The sequence below is a fragment of the Neoarius graeffei genome, chromosome 3, assembly GCF_027579695.1.
Source record: "Neoarius graeffei isolate fNeoGra1 chromosome 3, fNeoGra1.pri, whole genome shotgun sequence".
Lineage (NCBI taxonomy): Eukaryota > Metazoa > Chordata > Actinopteri > Siluriformes > Ariidae > Neoarius > Neoarius graeffei.
This window is the reverse complement of record NC_083571.1, coordinates 23,537,347-23,557,659: the sequence shown is the minus strand read 5'-3', so window position 1 is coordinate 23,557,659 and position 20,313 is coordinate 23,537,347. Positions and strand designations below refer to the sequence as shown.

General features: G+C 40.7%; 1 protein-coding gene across 4 annotated transcripts in view; it reads right to left on the bottom strand.

Annotated features, from left to right (window-relative positions):
• Positions 1-20,313, bottom strand: part of adgrl3.1 (adhesion G protein-coupled receptor L3.1) — a 433,939-nt gene that overhangs the window by 34,927 nt on the left and 378,699 nt on the right. For all 4 annotated transcript variants that reach the window (XM_060916519.1, XM_060916521.1, XM_060916522.1 and 1 more), the window contains one exon: positions 19,784-19,875. In XM_060916519.1, coding sequence (XP_060772502.1) covers positions 19,784-19,875 — 92 coding nt within the window. The remainder of the gene's footprint in view (positions 1-19,783; positions 19,876-20,313) is intronic.

The window sequence follows — 20,313 nt, the reverse complement described above, 5'->3', positions numbered from 1 at the left end:
GCCCATAGTCAGCTGTGATAGGCTCCAGCTTGCCTGCAATCCTGCACAGGATAAGCAGTTACAGATAATGGATGGATGGATTTGGATATTTCACCCTCTATGGTGCATTATATCATTACATGATTCAAGGCATCTGTAGGAATTTTGGTGCATAAATGGCAAGGGTGCAAGTAAGCATATCTTCTATTAACTGTATCCAGAAGCATCTGGGCTTGGAGGCATCTGGGATGGACCATCACACAGTGGAAACTTGTGTTGTGGTCAGACGAATCAGTATTCCAGGTCTGTTTTGGAAGAAACGGACACTGTGTGCTCCGAACCAAAGACAAAAAGAATCATCCAGACTGTTACCAGGAACCAGTCCCAAAGCCAGGATGTATCATGGTATGGGGTTGTGTCAGTGCCCTTGGCAAAGGTAACTTATACTTCTGCGATGGAGCATTAATGCAGAAAAGTACACTGAGATTTTGCAGCATCATATGCTGCCTTCAAGACAACATCTTTTCCAGGGATATTTCAACAAGACAATGCAAAACCACATTCTGCACACATTACAAAGGCATGGTTGTGGAAGAAGAGGGTGCCTGTCCCCTCTGTCCCCAATCGTCAAGTCAATTTATTTGTATAGTGCTTTTATAAAAATAATAGACATTTTTGGAAGGCAGTTTTACAGAAAAATAAAGATTGTAAACATATGAACTAATAAACTTATCCCGAATAAATAAAAAAGTCCCTAATAGAGAATGTGTGGCGAATTTTGAAATGAAATCTATGACAACAAGGACCCCGTACTGTTGCAAACCTTAAGACCGGGAAGATTGGGACAAAATAACACCTGAAATGCTTCATCACTTGGTGTCTTCAGTCTCTAAACATCTTTTAATGAACGACCATTACACCATTACAAATTGGTAAATGCTTTACAGTCCCAGTTTTTTAAAAATGTGTTGCAAGAATCAAAATTGAAATCAGTGTTTATTTTTGAAACAAACAAACAAACAAACAAACAAACTAACAAAAAAAATGTCATGAGGTAAAACATCAAATAATGTGCTGTTATATTGTTTTGAGTGCAGAACGGGTCAAAGATTATTTATAAATCCTTGTTTTCAGTTTTAATTTCAATTTCAATATACTGTCCCAATGTTTTCTGATTTGGGGTTGTATTATGTTGTACAGACAGCCCTTTATTGGTGTGCCGTATGAAAATCAGTGCACTCAAATGCCAGAATACTGTAAACTGCCCGAAAATATGTTCTGAATTTGAATTCTTAGTTGCGGAAGATGATCGCTCTGGATTTCCAATATTTACTGGCAGAATGGGTGCCATTAATCACGAAGCATTCGTGCTTCTTCCAAGGAATTTTGTTCACTTGCTTACAGTGGTGCTTGAAAGTTTGTGAACCCTTTAGAATTTTCTATATTTCCGCATAAATATGACCTAAAACATCATCAGATTTTCACACAAGTCCTAACAGTAGATAAAGAGAACCCAGTTAAACAAATGAGACAAAAATATTATACTTGGTCATTTATTTATTGAGGAAAATGATCCAATATTACATATCTGTGAGTGGCAAAAGTATGTGAACCTCTAGGATTAGCAGTTAATTTGAAGGTGAAATTAGAGTCAGGTGTTTTCAATTAGTGGGATGACAATCAGGTGTGAGTGGGCACCCTGTTTTATTTAAAGACCAGGGATCTATCAAAGTCTGATCTTCACAACACATGTTTGTGGAAGTGTATCATGGCACGAACAAAGGAGATTTCTGAGGACCTCAGAAAAAGTGTTGTTGATGCTCATCAGGCTGGAAAAGGTTACAAAACCATCGCTAAAGAGTTTGGACTCCACCAATCCACAGTCAGACAGATTGTATACAAATGGAGGAAATTCAAGACCATTGTTACCCTCCTCAGGATTGGTTGACCAACAAAGATCATCCCAAGAGCAAGGCGTGTAATAGTTGGCGAGGTCACAAAGGACCCCAGGGTAACTTCTAAGCAACTGAAGGCCTCTCTCACATTGGCTAATGTTAATGTTCATGAGTCCACCATCAGGAGAACACTGAACAACAATGGTGTGCATGGCAGGGTTGTAAGGAGTAAGCCACTGCTCTCCAAAAAGAACATTGCTGCTCGTCTGCAGTTTGCTAAAGATCATGTGGACAAGCCAGAAGGCTATTGGAAAAATGTTTTGGGATGGATGAGACCAAAATAGACCTTTTTGGTTTAAATGAGAAGCGTTATGTTTGGAGAAAGGAAAACACTGCATTCCAGCATAAGAACCTTATCCCATCTGTGAAACATGGTGGTGGTAGTATCATGGTTTGGGCCTGTTTTGCTGCATCTGGACCAGGACAGCTTGCCATCATTGATGGAACAATGAATTCTGAATTATACCAGCGAATTCTAAAGGAAAATGTCAGGCCATCTGTTCATGAACTGAATCTCAAGAGAAGGTGGGTAATGCAGCAAGACAACGACCCTAAGCACACAAGTCGTTCTACCAAAGAATGGTTAAAGAAGAATAAAGTTAATGTTTTGGAATGGCCAAGTCAAAATCCTGACCTTAATCCAATCGAAATGTTGTGGAAGGACCTGAAGCGAGCAGTTCATGTGAGGAAACCCACCAACATCCCAGAGTTGAAGCTGTTCGTTACAGAGGAACGGGCTAAAATTCCTCCAAGCCGGTGTGCAGGACTGATCAACAATTACCGGAAACGTTTAGTTGCAGTTATTGCTGCACAAGGGGGTCACACCAGATACTGAAAGCAAAGGTTCACATACTTTTGCCACTCACAGATATGCAATATTGGATCATTTTCCTCAATAAATAAATGACCAAGTATAATATTTTTGTCTCATTTGTTTAACTGGGTTCTCTTTATCTACTTTTAGGACTTGTGTGAAAATCTGATGATGTTTTAGGTCATATTTATGCAGAAATATAGAAAATTCTAAAGGGTTCACAAACTTTCAAGCACCACTGTATCTGTCATCTTAAAAGATACTGAAAAATCAGTTTTCTAAGATGATGCTGTGATGAGCCCATAGCTCACCAATACATTCAACACAATATGTCCTTTCCAGTGTATTATAGGATTTCTATGGGCGCATTTGAAATGGGGAAAATGCTGTCTTAGGAGGATGTCTTACAAGACAGTGAGGCATCAAGGACAGTTTGAAACTGATTGAACTCTCATTTACTGTCTTCTAGGATAGCCTGAAACTGCCCCCAGTTGAAGGCAATAGTAATGTATCCTTGATGCTGCCTATTACCCATAAATCTATGCAGCAGCTCCTTCAAGCATCAGAAAAAAATAAAAGAAAGGTGTACCAAATGTCACAGAAAAGTGATTTCACATACAAATATAAGTTTTTAGGCTTTTTTTGGCTGAGATTTTTGAAACGTTACTGAGAAATAAACATTATACTCTTTTATAACCCTGTGACTGTAACCAAATAAATTTGTTTTATATGATTTTTTTAGGGGGCGGCACGGTGGTGCAGTTGGTTAGCACTGTCGCCTCACAGCAAGAAGGTTCTGGGTTAGAGTCCAGCGGTCGGCGAGGGCCTTTCTGTGCAGAGTTTGCATGTTGTCCGCATGGGTTTCCTCCGGGTGCTCCGGTTTCCCCCACAGTCCAAAGACATGCAGGTTAGGTTAATTGGTGGCTCTAAATTGAGCGTAGGTGTGAATGGTTGTTTGTGTCTATGTGTTAGCCCTGTGGTAACCTGGCGACTTGTCAGGGTGTACCCCGCCTCTCGCCCATAGTCAGCTGAGATAGGCTCCAGCTTGCCTGCGACCCTGTAGAACAAGATAAGTGGCTATGGATGGATGGATGATTTGTGAGGCACCTGTTAGCCGACTAGGTAATTCTATATTTTAGTCACACGGCGTGGTGATGTCACATGCCACTGTAAATGCAGATGCAGACCCAGCAAAGTATTTTAGGTGACTAAACTCTTGGTTTAAAACTAGAACTGTGAGTAAACTCACTATAGAGTACCCCCCACTTACAAGCCTGTCAACATATATCGCCATATGTAAGGGAATAAGCTGAATGAATTATCTCCCCTTTGAAACATTGAACCGGGATTATTTTCCTTCATGCATATCTTCAGGTGGTATACTGCAACTGTGTAAAGTTTCATCAAAATTCATCAAACCTTTTAGGAGTTGCACTTACAAGACACATGGACAGATGGACGGACGGACGGACAGGATGATTCCTATATTCCCCCCCCCCCCCCAACTTTGTTTGTGGGGAGTATAAAAATATTAACTTGAAATATTGAAGCACAGCCCATAAATGTGTGAAAGAAAATAGCCATAGTTCAGTAATTCTAGTTTCCTAAACATGAACCAGCTTGGCTTCACTAAAGGGATCCTCAGTTGCAGCCAATCACATGCATTTATGTAAATTATTTAGCTGAAGGCAGCTCATCAACCCAGGTAAGCAAGGTAAGAGCTTTCACCGATTTTTCATTTTATTTACCCTCTCTGATTTTTAATTAGTAAATGACACAATTGTTGCATCAAATTCAAACAGAACACCAAACTCAAACATTCTCATCTGTTGATCATGTCTATATAGACAAAAGTCAAACCATAACCACTTCAAATTGACAAGTCTTATTTATAGTCATGCACAAATCACTCACTCACTCACTATTCTTTTAACGTCTGCTTCCACTTCTAGTGGGTAAGACGCTGCATGGTATTTCTTTAGCAGTCTTCTCCACTCCATTCTGTCAGTTGCGTCCATAGTAGTGAGGCACGTTAAATGCAGATTGTCCTTGATCACCTCCATCCAAGTTTTTCGAGGTCTCCCTCTATGCCTGTGGCCATCCACCTGGAAACCTTGGATGGTGTTGACACAGGCTGACCTACGTTGAGTATGACCAAACCAGTGCAGGTGCCTGCATCTGATTTCTGTCTCAAGATCCACTAGCTTAAGCCTTGAATGGAGGACGTTTGAGCTTATGTCATCTGTATGCTTCATGTCGTACATCCACTGGAGCATTACTCGTTCATTCCTCTCAAGGCATGTCAAGTCCGTCTTTTTCATAGGCCAACACTCAATGGCATAGAGCACGGCACCCCTGATGCAGCAGTTGTATACTCTGCCACGTGTATGGATAGATAGGGCCTTGTTGGTTAGCAGGGGCAAAAGTTCTCTAAACTTGCCTCATGCAGCTCTACTGTAACTCTTGTGATGGTGGCAGCTTCGCAGCCCCCACCAGCACAAAGAGTGTCACCTAGATAACAGTACGTGTCCACTACATCAAGACGGTGCTCCCTGACCATCACATACTGTAGTCACATGGTCTTCCATAGATGGGACGGGCTGTGCCCAGACATCTGCTACATCTGTATGCAGGGTCAGATTTGAGTCTGCCATATGCATTACTGCACTTCTTATGAATCCAGTGAGAACAACCACTGCATAGGATGGAGTTACTGCCAACACCTTTTCTACACACACCGCAGGGATGCTTTCCCGAATCCCTCAATGAGTTAAGGTTCAGACCAGACACCATTGTCTTGGTTTTGGTCATGTTTACACACAGACCTCCTTACTCCAATCCTGCCTTCCAGACATGGCAACTTCTCCAACAGTCCATCCAGTGAGTACAATGAGATAATCAGGTCATCAGCATACAACAGCTCCCAGGGACAGTCACATGACAAGGCCTCCAGTAACAAGGACAAATCATTAATGGTTAAGTATGAAATAGTAACTGTTGTCAAAATTCAGTAATGTTAGTTTCTTCTACTTTTGTATACAAATTTTAGTCGAATACAAAAAATGAAATACAAGATGGCCGACAAATAGACAAAAAAAAAAGGGTTAAACAGAACACAAACAGAAAGTGAATTCTCAGGTGCCACAGTTTTGCAGGGAAAGGTTTAACGTCACAGATCTACAGTGAACTTGGATCAAACAATGGAGAAGATGGAGTAAAGGGCTACACAATCCAATCAGAGCGCACGCTACTGAGAGCACTCGTTCTGACTGGCCACAAAGCCTTACCAGTGGTCATGTGTAAGTTTCAAACTTCAACAGAATTCTGAAATAATAAAAGAAGGAATGGGAAAAAGAGAAAAAAAAGAAGAAAAGGCAAGACAGTGAGAGATGAGCCTGATGAATGATTCATCAGTGTCATAAATAAACTAAAGCAGCTCAAAGAGATGGAATACATAAACAGGAAGGAGAAAAATAAATAAATACAGAAACACACAGATTTGATAATGATTGTATAAAATAGATTTTTTTTCTATTGTACCCAATTTCACACTTAAAAGAGATTCAACGAGTTTTTCTTCAGCTGAGGTGTGACACCTATATGAAAAATGACAAATAATGCTCATATTTTCCAAAACCAGAATGTTTTCAATAGATTGCATTTGTTTATGTCAAGAGATCTTGAGATGTTTTCAGTTCATCTTTTTTGGTAATATATTCCAGGCTCTCTTCTAGCAAATCAAATGCATACTTTAGAGGATATAAATTGGAGTCAGGTCCAAAAACTTCTCCTTAAACTCTATGAACCCCATATTTTCACTACCTTTATTTTTAAGCTCTTATCTTGGTCATAGGGCGGCACGGTGGTGTAGTGGTTAGCGCTGTCGCCTCACAGCAAGAAGGTCCGGGTTCGAGCCCGTGGCCGGCGAAGGCCTTTCTGCGCGGAGTTTGCATGTTCTCCCCGTGTCCGCGTGGGTTTCCTCCGGGTGCTCCGGTTTCCCCCACAGTCCAAAGACATGCAGGTTAGGTTAACTGGTGACTCTAAATTGACCGTAGGTGTGAATGTGAGTGTGAATGGTTGTCTGTGTCTATGTGTCAGCCCTGTGATGACCTGGCGACTTGTCCAGGGTGTACCCCGCCTTTCGCCCGTAGTCAGCTGGGATAGGCTCCAGCTTGCCTGCGACCCTGTAGAACAGGATAAAGCGGCTAGAGATAATGAGATGAGATGAGATGAGATCTTGGTCATAATAATGGCTAGCCATACATGTTGTAGCTTTTTTCCCCCCCAGAACAGTCTACGCTATCCAGATCTTTCATCGTTTGCTATTATAATACTTGCTCATTTTTATATTACTCTTTACATCAAGGGGAAAAAAAGATCCTGTCTTAGGAAATTGTGTTTTTACATGCATCTCACCATAAAATGCTGGCAGTAGAGATATCTTTTCATAATTGTGTAGGGAAGATTGTCTGGAATGGCAATACAAGAATCATGATGGTGGGAAACTCTACTACTTAATGACTCTTAATGACTATGATAGACAAAAATATGTGCTTAGTGCCTAACGGAAAAAGGTCGTCTTATTTGCTGTGATTTCAAAACTGGACAACACTTTGTCGCACAGAGAAATGACTAGCATGATTAGAAAAGGTAAGCCCTGCTGTTTGATATTGAGTATGTTGTGAAGAAGTAGGGACTTCATGGCTTATTACCTCCATCAACTTTGTGGGATGAGGCTCCATTTGTTTTTTTGTCTTTTCCCAACGTATCTCTAAAAGTAGAGAATGGATTTTGATGAAATTTGGTGGAAAGGTTAGCCATGGGCCAAGGAATAATTAAATAGATTTTGATGTGAATCCAGATATGTATGTAAACATAGTAAACATCTGGATATTCTAATATGTGGCTTGGCGGAGGTACACACGCTACACTCTCAGAAAATAAAGTACATTATTGTACCTTTAGGGGGACAACAGCTTGTCACTGGGGCAGTACCCTCCAAGGTACTTGTACCTTTTATATACTGCTTGGGAACATATAAGTACCATTTTGGCCCTAAAAAAAGTACACGTAGTTACCTTGAAGTCCAATAATTAGCCCTAGGGGGTACATTGATTGTACCTTGGGGGACAGAAATGGACTCCTACTGTACCTTTATGTATGACAGTGTATACTCTAAGTGTGAAAATGGGCAAAGAAATCAGTGAAGAAATTACACTCAAAAAGAAATTACTTTGCTTAAGTTTGATCTTTATTCATAACATGATTACTTTAGTATGTACAAATGCTGTGCAAATGTGATGAGCATCATTACAAAGATCCAGTTCTGCTCTTTCCTGCGATACATGTTTCATGTCTATGCAGTGACAAATTCATGAGTAATTCAAACAAGAGTAATGAGTGTGGAGCTGGACGCGGAGCTGGACGCAGATTCTATGATTAAATTTGATGTCAATTCAATATGATTTTTCTGTGCTAAAACTTCATCACATAGAAAACAACTAGCATCATTGGAAAAGGCAAGAAGAAGGGATATGAATTTGGACACAATTTGTGTCACTCAGGTTCTGCGGGTTAGCTCTTAACTTCATGGCTGCATTTTTCAGTGCACACTATCACTTTCTTGTGAAGCAAAAAGCGTGCAATCTGGAAGCAATATTATGACAAGAGTGCTCTGAGAGCACAATATCCCCTGCTGGCAACTAGGCCATAACTCTGGTCAAATGCGACTGAATTGAACGAAATTGCAATATGCGTATTACCGGCATATAACAAAGAATCCTGTCAAGTTTCATGAAATCCCTCCAAAAATTGTGAGAGGAGTTGATTTCAGGAGGTGAGTACCCTTCCTGGGACGGACAGACGGAAATCGCCACGACATAATCCTCCTTTGGGCCTTTTGGCCAGTGGGGGATAAAAACTGTGAGGGAAGTTGATTCCAGAAAGCAAGCACACCTTGATGAAATTGCCAAAGTACAAGTTTTTTAATAATCAAGGGCATAACTCTGGTAAAATTTGCCCAAATTAAACGAAATTTCAATATGCGTATAACTGTCATATAAGAAAGTCTTTTGCCAAGTGTGGTGAAATTCCTCCACAAACTGTGAGAGGAGTTGATTTCAGAAGAACGTACACCCTCATGAAATTGTCAAAGTACAAGTTATTTAATTAAGAGTCAAAACTCTGGTAAAATTTTCACGAATGAAATTAAATCACAACATGCGTATTACCGTCATATAACAAGGCCTTTTGCTGAGCTTCGAGAAATTTGTCCAAAAATTGTGAGAGGAGTTGATGTCAGAAGGCGAGCACACCTTCATGAAATTGTGAAAGTACAAGGTTGTTAATCAAGGGCCACAACTCTGGTAAAACGTGACTGAATTTAATGAAATTAAAATATGCGTACTACCGACATATAACAATGCCTTCTGCCAAGTTTCGTGAAATTCCTCCAAAAATTGTGAGAGTAGGTGATTTCAGAAGGAAAACACACTCTCATGAAATTGTCAAAGTATAATTTTGTTAATCAAGGGCTGAAACTATGGCAAAATGTGACAGAATTTAATGAAATTAAAATATGCATATTACCGACATATAACAAAGAATCCTACAAAGTGTCATGAAATTCCTCCAAAAATTGTGAGAGGAGTTCATTTCAGAAGGTGAGCACCCTTCCTGGGATGGATGGACGGACGGACAGACATCGCCACAACGTAATCCCCCTTCGGGCCTTTCGGCCAGCAGGGGATAAAAAAGGAAACCGCTCATCCCTGAATGTAAATCACTAATCTCACTAATCACACACTCATGCCATTTGATTTCTCTGAAGATTTTCCAAATTGCCAATGGTTCATCCAGGAACTTAAAGGAGAGTCAGGAGGTACGGTATATTTTACTGCACAAATATATGTATAACCCTTGTGCATCATAAAGCTTTGTTTAAATCACCGAGATTCTCATCTATATTATTTCTGAGAACACATTACACTATAACATGAATTACAAAACTTTAAAACATCTATTAACATAATAATAATGCCATAAGTTTGAGCAAGGGATGTAAGTAAGATACAGATAAAAGAGACCTGTTTAATAATGGAGAAGGCTAGGAGGAGAAGATATGTATTTAGCTTTGATAGAAATTGCAGCCACATTGGAGCTAGGGAAGAACATTACAGAGCTTATCACCCGTGCACTCAAGAGGGCACAGAGGGTACACCAGGTCCAGAAGAACAGACTGTGTGAGCCAATGATTTGGGATAAATTAAATTACAGAGTTAGGACAGAGCCAAACTAGGGAGTAACTTAAAGACTGCAATAGTCCTTGATAATAGACCAGGTTTGCGATTTTAGTCTCAAAGCTTGTGATTTCTTTTGTACACATTTCCTGACGTGAACAATCTTGAAGACTGCAGTCTGATTGGTCCTTCATGCATCTCTGTATATACACTTCCATTCAGCACTTTTCAGCAGACAAATTTTTTTCTTGGAGCCAAAAAGCTATTTAAGACTTTTGTGTGAAGTAGTGGGAGGTAAATGAAATAATCAGACAGGCTACAGGAGATGGTCTGAGGTTGGTCATCTGCCATGCCCTTCAAAATGGCACTTTATGTGAAAATAAGCAGTTCTCAGCCTCGTTTTTTTTAACAAACGAGCCTTGTGCAATGTGTTCCTTATATGCTATGAATGAAAACACTGAATTCTGATAAGACTGTAGCCTGTCCTGCATCTGTGCACAAACACAGCATTAGAAAAGTCAATTTGAATCAACAAGCACATGGAATGGTGACGTGTTCTCTGATGAGACCTTTATTTAACAGTTCTGGAAGGAGTCTCCAGTGTCAGTGCTTTGGAACAATCATCCATCCATTATCTATATCACTTATCCATTGCAGGTGGCAGGGAAAGCTGGAGAGGTGGGGTACACCCTGGGCAGGTCGCCAATCAGAGACAAACAAATATTCATACTCACATTCACACCTATGGGCAATTTAGAATAGCCAGCTGACCTAATCCACATGTCTTTGGACTGTGGGAGGAAACCAGAGCACCCACAGAAAACCCACACAGGCATGAGGAGAACATGCAAACTCCAGAACGCAGAACTTTCTTGCTGTGAAGCAACAGTGCTAACCGGTGTTTTGTAGGGTTTTTTTTTTTTTACATGGAAAAGTCATTCAGATGGAGAGCTTTGCAGTTTCTTGTTTTGCTTTCTTTTTTTAAGAAAGTCGGGTGAAGGAATGAGTGTTTATAGCTGTTGCAAGTAATAAAAGGAAAAAAAACTTGTTTCAGGGGTGTTCTACTACTTTAAATGTAACTCAAAATGGATAACAAGAGTGCTCTGAGAGCACAATATCCCTCGCTGGCAACTATGTCATAATTCTGGTAAAATGCGACTGAATTGAACAAAATTGCAATATGCGTATTACCGACATATAATAAAGAATCCTGTCAAGTTTCGTGAAATTCCTCCATAAATTGAGAGAGGAGTTGATTTCAGAAGGTGAGTACACTTCCCAGGACGGACAGACGGACATCGCCACGACATAATCCCCCTTCAGGGCTTTTGGCCAGGGGGGATAACAAACTTTTTGCCAAATTACACAAAATTCCTCCAAAAATTGTGAGGGAAGTTGATTTCAGAAAGCAAGCACACCTTGACGAAATTGCCAAAGTACAAGTTTCTTAATAATCAAGGGCATAACTCTGGTAAAATTTGCTCAAATTAAACGAAATTTCAATATGGATATAACTGTCATATAAGAAAGCCTTTTGCCAAGTTTGGTGAAATTCCTCCACAAACTGTGAGAGGAGTTGATTTCAGAAGAACGTACACCCTCATGAGATTGTCAAAGTACAAGTTATTTAACCAAGAGTCAAAGCTCTGGTAAAATTTTCACCAACGAAATTAAATCGCAACATGCATATTACTGTCATATAACAAGACCTTTCGCCAAGCTTCGAGAAATTCGTCCAAAAGTTGTGAGAGGAGTTGATGTCAGAAGGCAAGCACACCTTCATGAAATTGAGAAAGTACAAGGTTGTTAATCAAGGGCCACAACTCTGGTAAAATATGACCAAATTTAACGAAAATTACAGTATGCGTGCTACCGACATATAACAATGCCTTCTGCCAAGTTTCGTGAAATTCCTCCAAAAACTGTGAGAGGAGTTGATTTCAGAAGGAAAACACACTTTCATGAAATTGTCAAATTATAATTTTGTTCATCAAGGGCTGTAACTCTGGTAAAATGTGACCAAATTTAACGAAATTACAATGTGTGTATCAACACCATATAACAAAGAATCCTGCCAAATTTCATAAAATTCCTCCAAAAATTGTGACAGTTGATGATTTCAGAAGGTGAGTACCCTTCCCGGAATGGACAGATGGACAGATGGACATCGCCATGACATAATCCCCCTTCGGGCCTTTTGGCCTGCGGGGGATAAAAAAGTATAACATATTGTTCTTTAATCAGTAATTAAAAATGTGTTTGTGACAAACTGCTGTGGTATAAGAGGAACGAGATGTGCTGTTATTAGGAAGTAATTGCAGGCCAGATCACACTCCATTGTTGATTATTTTCCTGCAACATCTCATCTCATTATCTCTAGCCGCTTTATCCTTCTACAGGGTCGCAGGCAAGCTGGAGCCTATCCCAGCTGACTACAGGCGAAAGGCGGGGTACACCCTGGACAAGTCGCCAGGTCATCACAGGGCTGACACATAGACACAGACAACCATTCACACTCACATTCACACCTACGGTCAATTTAGAGTCACCAGTTAACCTAACCTGCATGTCTTTGGACTGTGGGGGAAACCGGAGCACCCGGAGGAAACCCACGCGGACACGGGGAGAACATGCAAACTCCGCACAGAAAGGCCCTTGCCGGCCACGGGGCTCGAACCCGGACCTTCTTGCTGTGAGGCGACAGCGCTAACCACTACACCACCGTGCCGCCTTTCCTGCAACAACACAGCAAAATTATTTGATTCCTTACACATTGTGCCACTAATACTCTTAGAAAACTCACAACCCTTACCCATATTTTTGGTTTATCCCTTTAGGGGAACACTTAAAGTTTTTATGTAAACAAAGTGTTTCTCTATCTGAACGATAGAAACATTTTAGGAAACTAGGCACCCTTAATTATCCAGCAAACCCTTAAATATCTTTTGAAGAGTCCCCTTCTCTGAGTGCGCAGGTTAAAAAAAAAAAAGCATAAAATAAGGTGGGAGATCATTTTAGAATAGAAATGTTCTTCTGTACACTTCGAAAGCCAATGTACTGATGAACTCAATTACTCTTGAAGTAATGATGATTGAGTTCATCTCCAAGGCGGTAATAAAAAATGCTAAATATTGTAATAATGTTTCATATACGACATGTTATCGCTGCAGTAGTCGCTGCAGTAGTGTTTCCTTTTTTGATCTTCAGGATTCCTCATTAAACAACAAGATGTTGTTTTGTCTGTCTTGAAACTTTGCTTAAGTTTCCCACAGACTTAGTCATGCACCTGCTGGTCCAGTATAATCTGCTCTTACTGCTAAGCAAAGGTTTATATCCTGCAGTATAGCCTTTATAAATCTATTTTATTACAAGTTTGCCTTTTACAGCTCTGGCCATTTTTTCTCCTCTCATGTGCCATTAAATTCCAGCTCCTTGTCGATCATTATATACTTCAGGGTCACTTCGGAAAATATTCAGAAAAGTAAAAGGAGGAAAACTTTGATGACTTAATGAAGCACAAGTTCAGAGTTATTAACAGCATCCAAAATATGTATTTATTTTTCATAAAAATATTTCAACTCTTCCATATAAAGCAGATGCTTGGTTTCAAGCAAGCATTCATAATTATGTACAATGAACTGAACTTGGGCATGCAATATCAAAACATCACATGCTTATGACCTTATGAGTGTAGTTTCAATTATTTTTATTTTTTTTATTCGGGCCAGGTTTTGGATTTCTCACCCACTCATCAAGAAATGTGTGCTTATTTTTTTGACTTCACATCACTATAACCTTGGGCCAGAATTAATAATTAGCACTTGTATTAAGGGTTTTTGGAACAGAATTACAATATAATGTAGATGCATTGAACCTTGAGAAGCTTTGATCGCAACCTTCATTCAAAATGTCTTCTATAAATGTTTTCTGGTTTGGAATCCAAAATTCAATTAAAATTTTTGATCCAAAGTTCAATGCTATGGATGTTGTGAAGCATCCAAATAGACCGTGTCTTATTCATACAGACTTCTCAATTGCTTGTGGTTTTTGAACAAGTACACACGCAAAAAGCAGATACATGTTGATACTGGAGAGTTGCAGTAGAGTTGTAGTTAAGACCATCTAAACCGAGACCAAGTCATGACCAAGACCAGAGTGTATCAAGACCAAGACAAGACCAAGACTTTGAGGGGTTAAGACCAAGTCATGACCAAGACCAGAGTGTATCAAGACCAAGACTGTGAGGGGTTGAGACCAAGTCATGATCAAGGCCAGAGTGTATCAATACCAAGACAAGACCAAGACTTTAAGGGGTTGAGACCAAGTCATGACCAAGACCAGAGTGTATCACGACCAAGACAAGACCAAGACTTTGAGGGGTTGAGACCAAGTCATGACCAAGACCAGAGTGTATCAAGACCAAGACTGTGAGGGGTTGAGACCAAGTCATGATCAAGGCCAGAGTGTATCAATACCAAGACAAGACCGAGACTTTAAGGGGTTGAGACCAAGTCATGACCAAGACCAGAGTGTATCAGGATCAAGACAATGCCAAGACTTTGAGGGGTTGAGACCAAGTCATAACTAAGACCAGAGTGTATCAAGACCAAGACAAGACCAAGACTTTGAGGGGTTGAGACTAAGGCAGGGCAAAACTGAGTCAAGACCAGGACCAGACTAGTGTGTGTGAAGGAGGGTGGGGAGGGGCCATGAACAGGAAGAAAATTTTCAAATTAGCAGTGTCATGTTACTGGTCGAATTTGAAGTAGGAAATTTTACATCAAATCACAGTAATGATGTTAACAAATAAATCAGACAATGCACAGACAATTTACTGAAATCCCCACAGTTGTGATCTTGACCGGTCTTGAAATAAAATCCCGAGTCCTCTATGTCTGAGACCAGGACAAGACTGAGTAAAAATGCGGTCATTTCTGAGACAAGACCAAGACCTTCAAAAAGTGGTCTTGAGACTGGGCTCGAGATCAAAACTGGTCTTTAAGTACTACAACACTAAGTTGCAGACCTGCTGTATTTGTTTTAATTTTGAAAAATCAGAGTTTAAAAGTACCAGGGTTGAAGTAATCCATGCCCATATCTTTTTTCTGCTCCTCAAGCCTAAGGTAGACCGCGTTTGATTAATGGTGCTTGGACTGGGAATAGAACAAGAGTGTCAGTGCTGGTGCTGAGACTGTACCTACTCTGGAAAGTGAATATTTGTTTAGAACTGTTTTTTTTAAACTTTTACTTGATTTTCCCCAGGAAGACCTTCTATATCACATCCCATTATCAAGCTTATTGCACATGCAGCCATCATAAATACATCAGCATCAGTGTTAAAACATGCTTCCTTTGAGACACCTGAATCCAGGCTTCACATCCTTTTTGTTAAAAAAAACCTCTTAGGGCAGCTAATTGTGCTTGAGTCTTATACTTTTTTTTTTTTATGAGATTGCCCAGTCCCACACTAATTGACAAAGGGTGAGAGAAACAAGGCCATTCTTCTTTCCATGGCCAATTACATTATCTTGGTGTCCTGATCATGGCTGTGGTATCATTAAGATTTCATCTTCTGCTGTTGAGGATGGATTTTCACTCCCTAAAACAGTTTATGCAGAAGTCTGACCTTTTCTCCAGGGTCCAATCTTACCTAAATTCTATAGATTTGTACCTAGGAACTGCTGCTGTAATCATAATGACTGTCCAGGACTCTAATTCACTATGCTTAAAAAAATAATAATTAAAAAAAAAACTCGAATACTGAAGTCAATATCCATCCATCCATTATCTGTAGCCACTTATCCTGTCCTACAGGGTCGTGGGCAAGCTGGAGCCTATCCCAGCTGACTATGGGCGAGAGGCGGGGTACACCCTGGACAAGTCACCAGATCATCGCAGGGCTGACATATAGAGACAAACAACCATTCACACACACATTCACACCTACGCTCAATTTAGAGCCACCAATTAGCCTAACCTGCATGTCTTTGGACTGTGGGGGAAACCGGAGCACCCGGAGGAAACCCACGCGGACAACATGCAAACTCCGCACCGAAAGGCCCTCATCGGCCGCTGGGCTCGAACCCAGGACCTTTTTGCTGTGAGGCAACAGTGCTAACCACTACACCACCATGCCGCCCTGAAGTCAATATTAAATACATACATTTGACGCCATTAACAGTATTGTCCAGGTATGCATTGCTATATTCTGTGACGATAAATCACAATACAAATTTATGATAATTCAAATTAAAGAAATAATTTTATCCAAATAAATTTAACAAGAAATCGGAGCTCTCTTTTTATAGACTGCTGAAAGCTAAAGAAAAGAGAAGAAAATGGAGGTAGTACAAATGTTCATACAAGTTGACTAAGAACAGGCCTGTTTGTTATGAACTATTTCATTTTTAAGAAAAGGAATATTTTAGTTAATAAGCTATTAGGTTTTACTCCAACTTTTACAAATGTTTGTAAATAGTTATTGTTGATTATTAAGAAAATGAAACAAAAGTATCTTTTTTATTTAGCAAAAGGAATATTTAAGTTGATGAAAGAAAATAAACATTGCCTTTTTTGGTAATACCTTTTTCTTCATTTAATTTTTTATTTTATAAAATATCAAATTATGAATCAGATGAATCATCACATGCCTAGTATTGTCCCTTGAACATTTTTTACACAGAGGGCACTGGAAGACTTTGCTTATTTCAAAGATAGAACTTTTTATGGATAATTAAATTAAGTTGAGCTGTAGGCATTGCGCATAAGTGCTTGGTCAGCTTATCCTTTGAAACCATCCTCGATTTTTCTTTACAGGAGTTAGCAAAAAACATTGGTACTATTTTATTAATTCGATAACTCAAAATCACGAATTAAGTAAGAGATAATGTACAGTCAGCTGAATATTATTGCGAAATAAACCCTGATAGGGTGATGCAGGACACCGATGTGAAGTGCAGGAGTCTTGAATCACCCTGAAGGGGTTGGGATTATTTATGTTGTATTTATATTTATTTTTTTAAATGACTTTTTACGCTAATGACATGGTCGTTAGTAAAAGGTCTTTTATAGAGAAATAACAGATTGCTGAATGCCATAATTGACCAATCAGAATCCAGTATTCAAATGAGCCGTGTAATAAAAGTGTAATAAAAATAGCCTGCATCCCACACACATTATGATTTCATGACCCAGTATGTCATGGGTTGATTATGTTGTGTGCTCAAGTAACTGTCGGTGCATGATGTAAAAAAAAAAAAAAAGCAATGGAAAATAGCAATGCGATGCATCAAGTGATATTTTATAAGCTGTTGAAGTTCTATTGTTCAGTTAAACTATATTTGTAGTGATTAATGTGATAATTACAATTAGGACTATTCATGCATTCCTTACACTGTATTAGTAATGTGCTACATATTGTGGTGGTGGCTCAAGAAATCCTCCGCCATCTCTCTGTGTCACTCCTCGCCCCACCGCCCTGGCTGTGCTGAACAGACCGCACCAATTCAGGACCTCTGGACCAGTGTGGTCACGGGGCGGAGCCTGCCAGCTACACACGGCTGACTCCACTCAAGTGGCGCTGCTGTCTACCCTGCTTGAGCAGCCAGGGGAGTATAAATAGGTGCCGCCAACCAAACAGGTCAGTGCTCTCCAAAAGCTCGCTGATTCCTCTCTCCCTGGTGTCTCCAGGTGATGAGATTGACAACGAGGACAATGACAAAGATGAGGAGACACCACTGCCTGCGAGAGCTCCTGCGGCACAACTCCACTGCTCTGGCCGAAACCCATGAAGCTCCAGAGGATCAGCCCGTGCTCCTGCAAAACCTATCTGCGACCCAACGCTCAGTTGGCTCACTCCTCCACTCAACTCACTGCACTTCAAGATTCCCTCACACCTCTTCCCCATCTTCCCTTGAAACACTAAGGCCCACTTTACACGGGGACGGTCTGAAACAAAAACGCAAAAGTCCGTTTTCGTTCTCACTTTTTTCCATGTCTACACAACCGTTTTCAAGGAGGAAATCTGCGTCTATACGGTGACGCATAACTGTGTGGAATTCAATTGGATGTGCATGCCAGGCGGCTAGGTGGTGCTGTGAAAGACCTCCGCTATGTCTGCACGCATGCGCAACGTTGGTCTTCCGTCTTGTCTGATCTGCACATCTGCGCCGCGTAAACTTTGACTACTCTGGCTATGGTAAATAAGAAAGTAAGTAAAAAAGTAAGAGCATGCTATACCCGCCTCTGTTCATTAACGGAATATGCGCAGATTCGGTATAGATGTTCGAAGGACTCCTGGACGTTTATTAAAGCTGCCAGAGCAGCTTGAAGGTCCGTTGGATCGATGTAATCAGACATGCTCTTACTTTTTTACTTACTTTCTTCCTTCCCGGGCTGGCATGTACAGTATATGACATATGTATGACGTAAACGCGTACCCGACGTGAGCAGATCCAAGCAGAGTTTCGCGTATTGGGTAGTTTAGACAGATATGCAACGGGGGCTGTTTTTAACTTATCCACTCTGGAAGGCGTTTTCAATTTTTTCCGTTTTTCAGCCTCGGAAACGCCGTCCCCGTGTAGACGAAAGGCACTTCCGATAAAACATTTAGTCGTTTTTACCCGACAGCGTCCTCGTGTAAACGGGCCCTAAATAAAAGAGCACTTTTTCCTCAACCTTGGGTCCAGGGTCTGTGTTCGCCCACCACAGCTCTTGAGTTGCCACAATATCAAACTGGACGTTTAGATGGGTTTTGAGTCTGTCCCCCCCCCCAGAGTTTTCCATCTGCTTTATATCAATATCTAGTGTTAAAAGTGCTATACAGATCATCTCATCTCATTATCTCTAGCCGCTTTATCCTGTTCTACAGGGTCGCAGGCAAGCTGGAGCCTATCCCAGCTGACTACGGGCGAAAGGCGGGGTACACCCTGGACAAGTCGCCAGGTCATCACAGGGCTGACACATAGACACAGACAACCATTCACACTCACATTCACACCTACGGTCAATTTAGAGTCACCAGTTAACCTAACCTGCATGTTTTTGGACTGTGGGGGAAACCGGAGGAAACCCACGCGGACAACATGCAAACTCCGCACAGAAAGGCCCTCGCCGGCCCCGGGGCTCGAACCCAGGACCTTCTTGCTGTGAGGCGACAGCGCTAACCACTACACCACCGTACCGCCGCTATACAGATCAAATTGAATCAAATTTGTTCTTCCAATGACAGGGTGAAGAAAGGCATGAACCAGCAAGAGAAGCAACTTCACCACCAAGGTTAAAGCGATAAATGTGGACTATGAGTTCTTGAAAACCTTTCGCATATTTCTGCACTTGAAAGTCATATTTTTTTTCATAACTCTGATTGCCTTCCTGAATTTAGGTCACCAAATTTCCGTCCACCAACTTTACACCCAATTACAAACATCAAAAGGAATAGCTAAATACGAATACATGCCATGTAACCTAGATTCAGAAATGACGCGCTAGCACTGCGCTTAAGAAGCCTGCACCCTCAGAAGTGTACAGCACACCCCGGTGTTTCTATTCACCGACTTCTCAATCCCCCTTAACATGAATTCGAAGGAGTTTGAAGACACTAAGATAGATAATTAAAGGTTCTCATAGGCCAAACGCTGCAAACATGATGTGTTGAGAGTTCCAAACTGTTTATATATGATATATTTGTATGTGTAAGTCTCGGCAAGAAATGAATGACCATAAGAACAGTGAGTTAGAGTGCAAACAATACTGACAATGCAAGAATCTCTCACACACACACACACACACACACTTACTTGATGTTGTCCAGGCAACCAGAGTCAGGTTTCAGAATAGCAGTGTGGTGGAACATCTTGTAAAGTGCAATGCCTAAGAAGATCACATTCAACTGCACACACACACACACACACACAGAATAAGAACATACTCATATAAACATTACAAAAATATGATCAGGAATTGATAATATGTCTCTCTCTCTCTCTCTCCTCCCCCCTTAGCTGTGCAGTTGTCAGTGGTGTATTGTGTGTCTATGGGGATTTTAAAGTTCACCCCAACACACCCTGACTTTCACATAATTGGTAAAATGTCTTCAACAGACCATTATCTGCATCCCCCTGTGTGTGTGTGTGTGTGTGTGTGTGTGTGTGTGTGTGTGTGTGTGTGTGTGTGTGTGTGTGTGTGAGAGATGGAGGGAAGTGGGGAGGTGCTTCCTTTGAGTTCCTTATTCCAAGGCCATTAAATGTTGTCCCTGTGTGACTATATGAATGGGCGTGTGTGCATGTAGGTAAGTGTGTGTGTGTGTGTGTGTGTGTGTGTGTGTGCG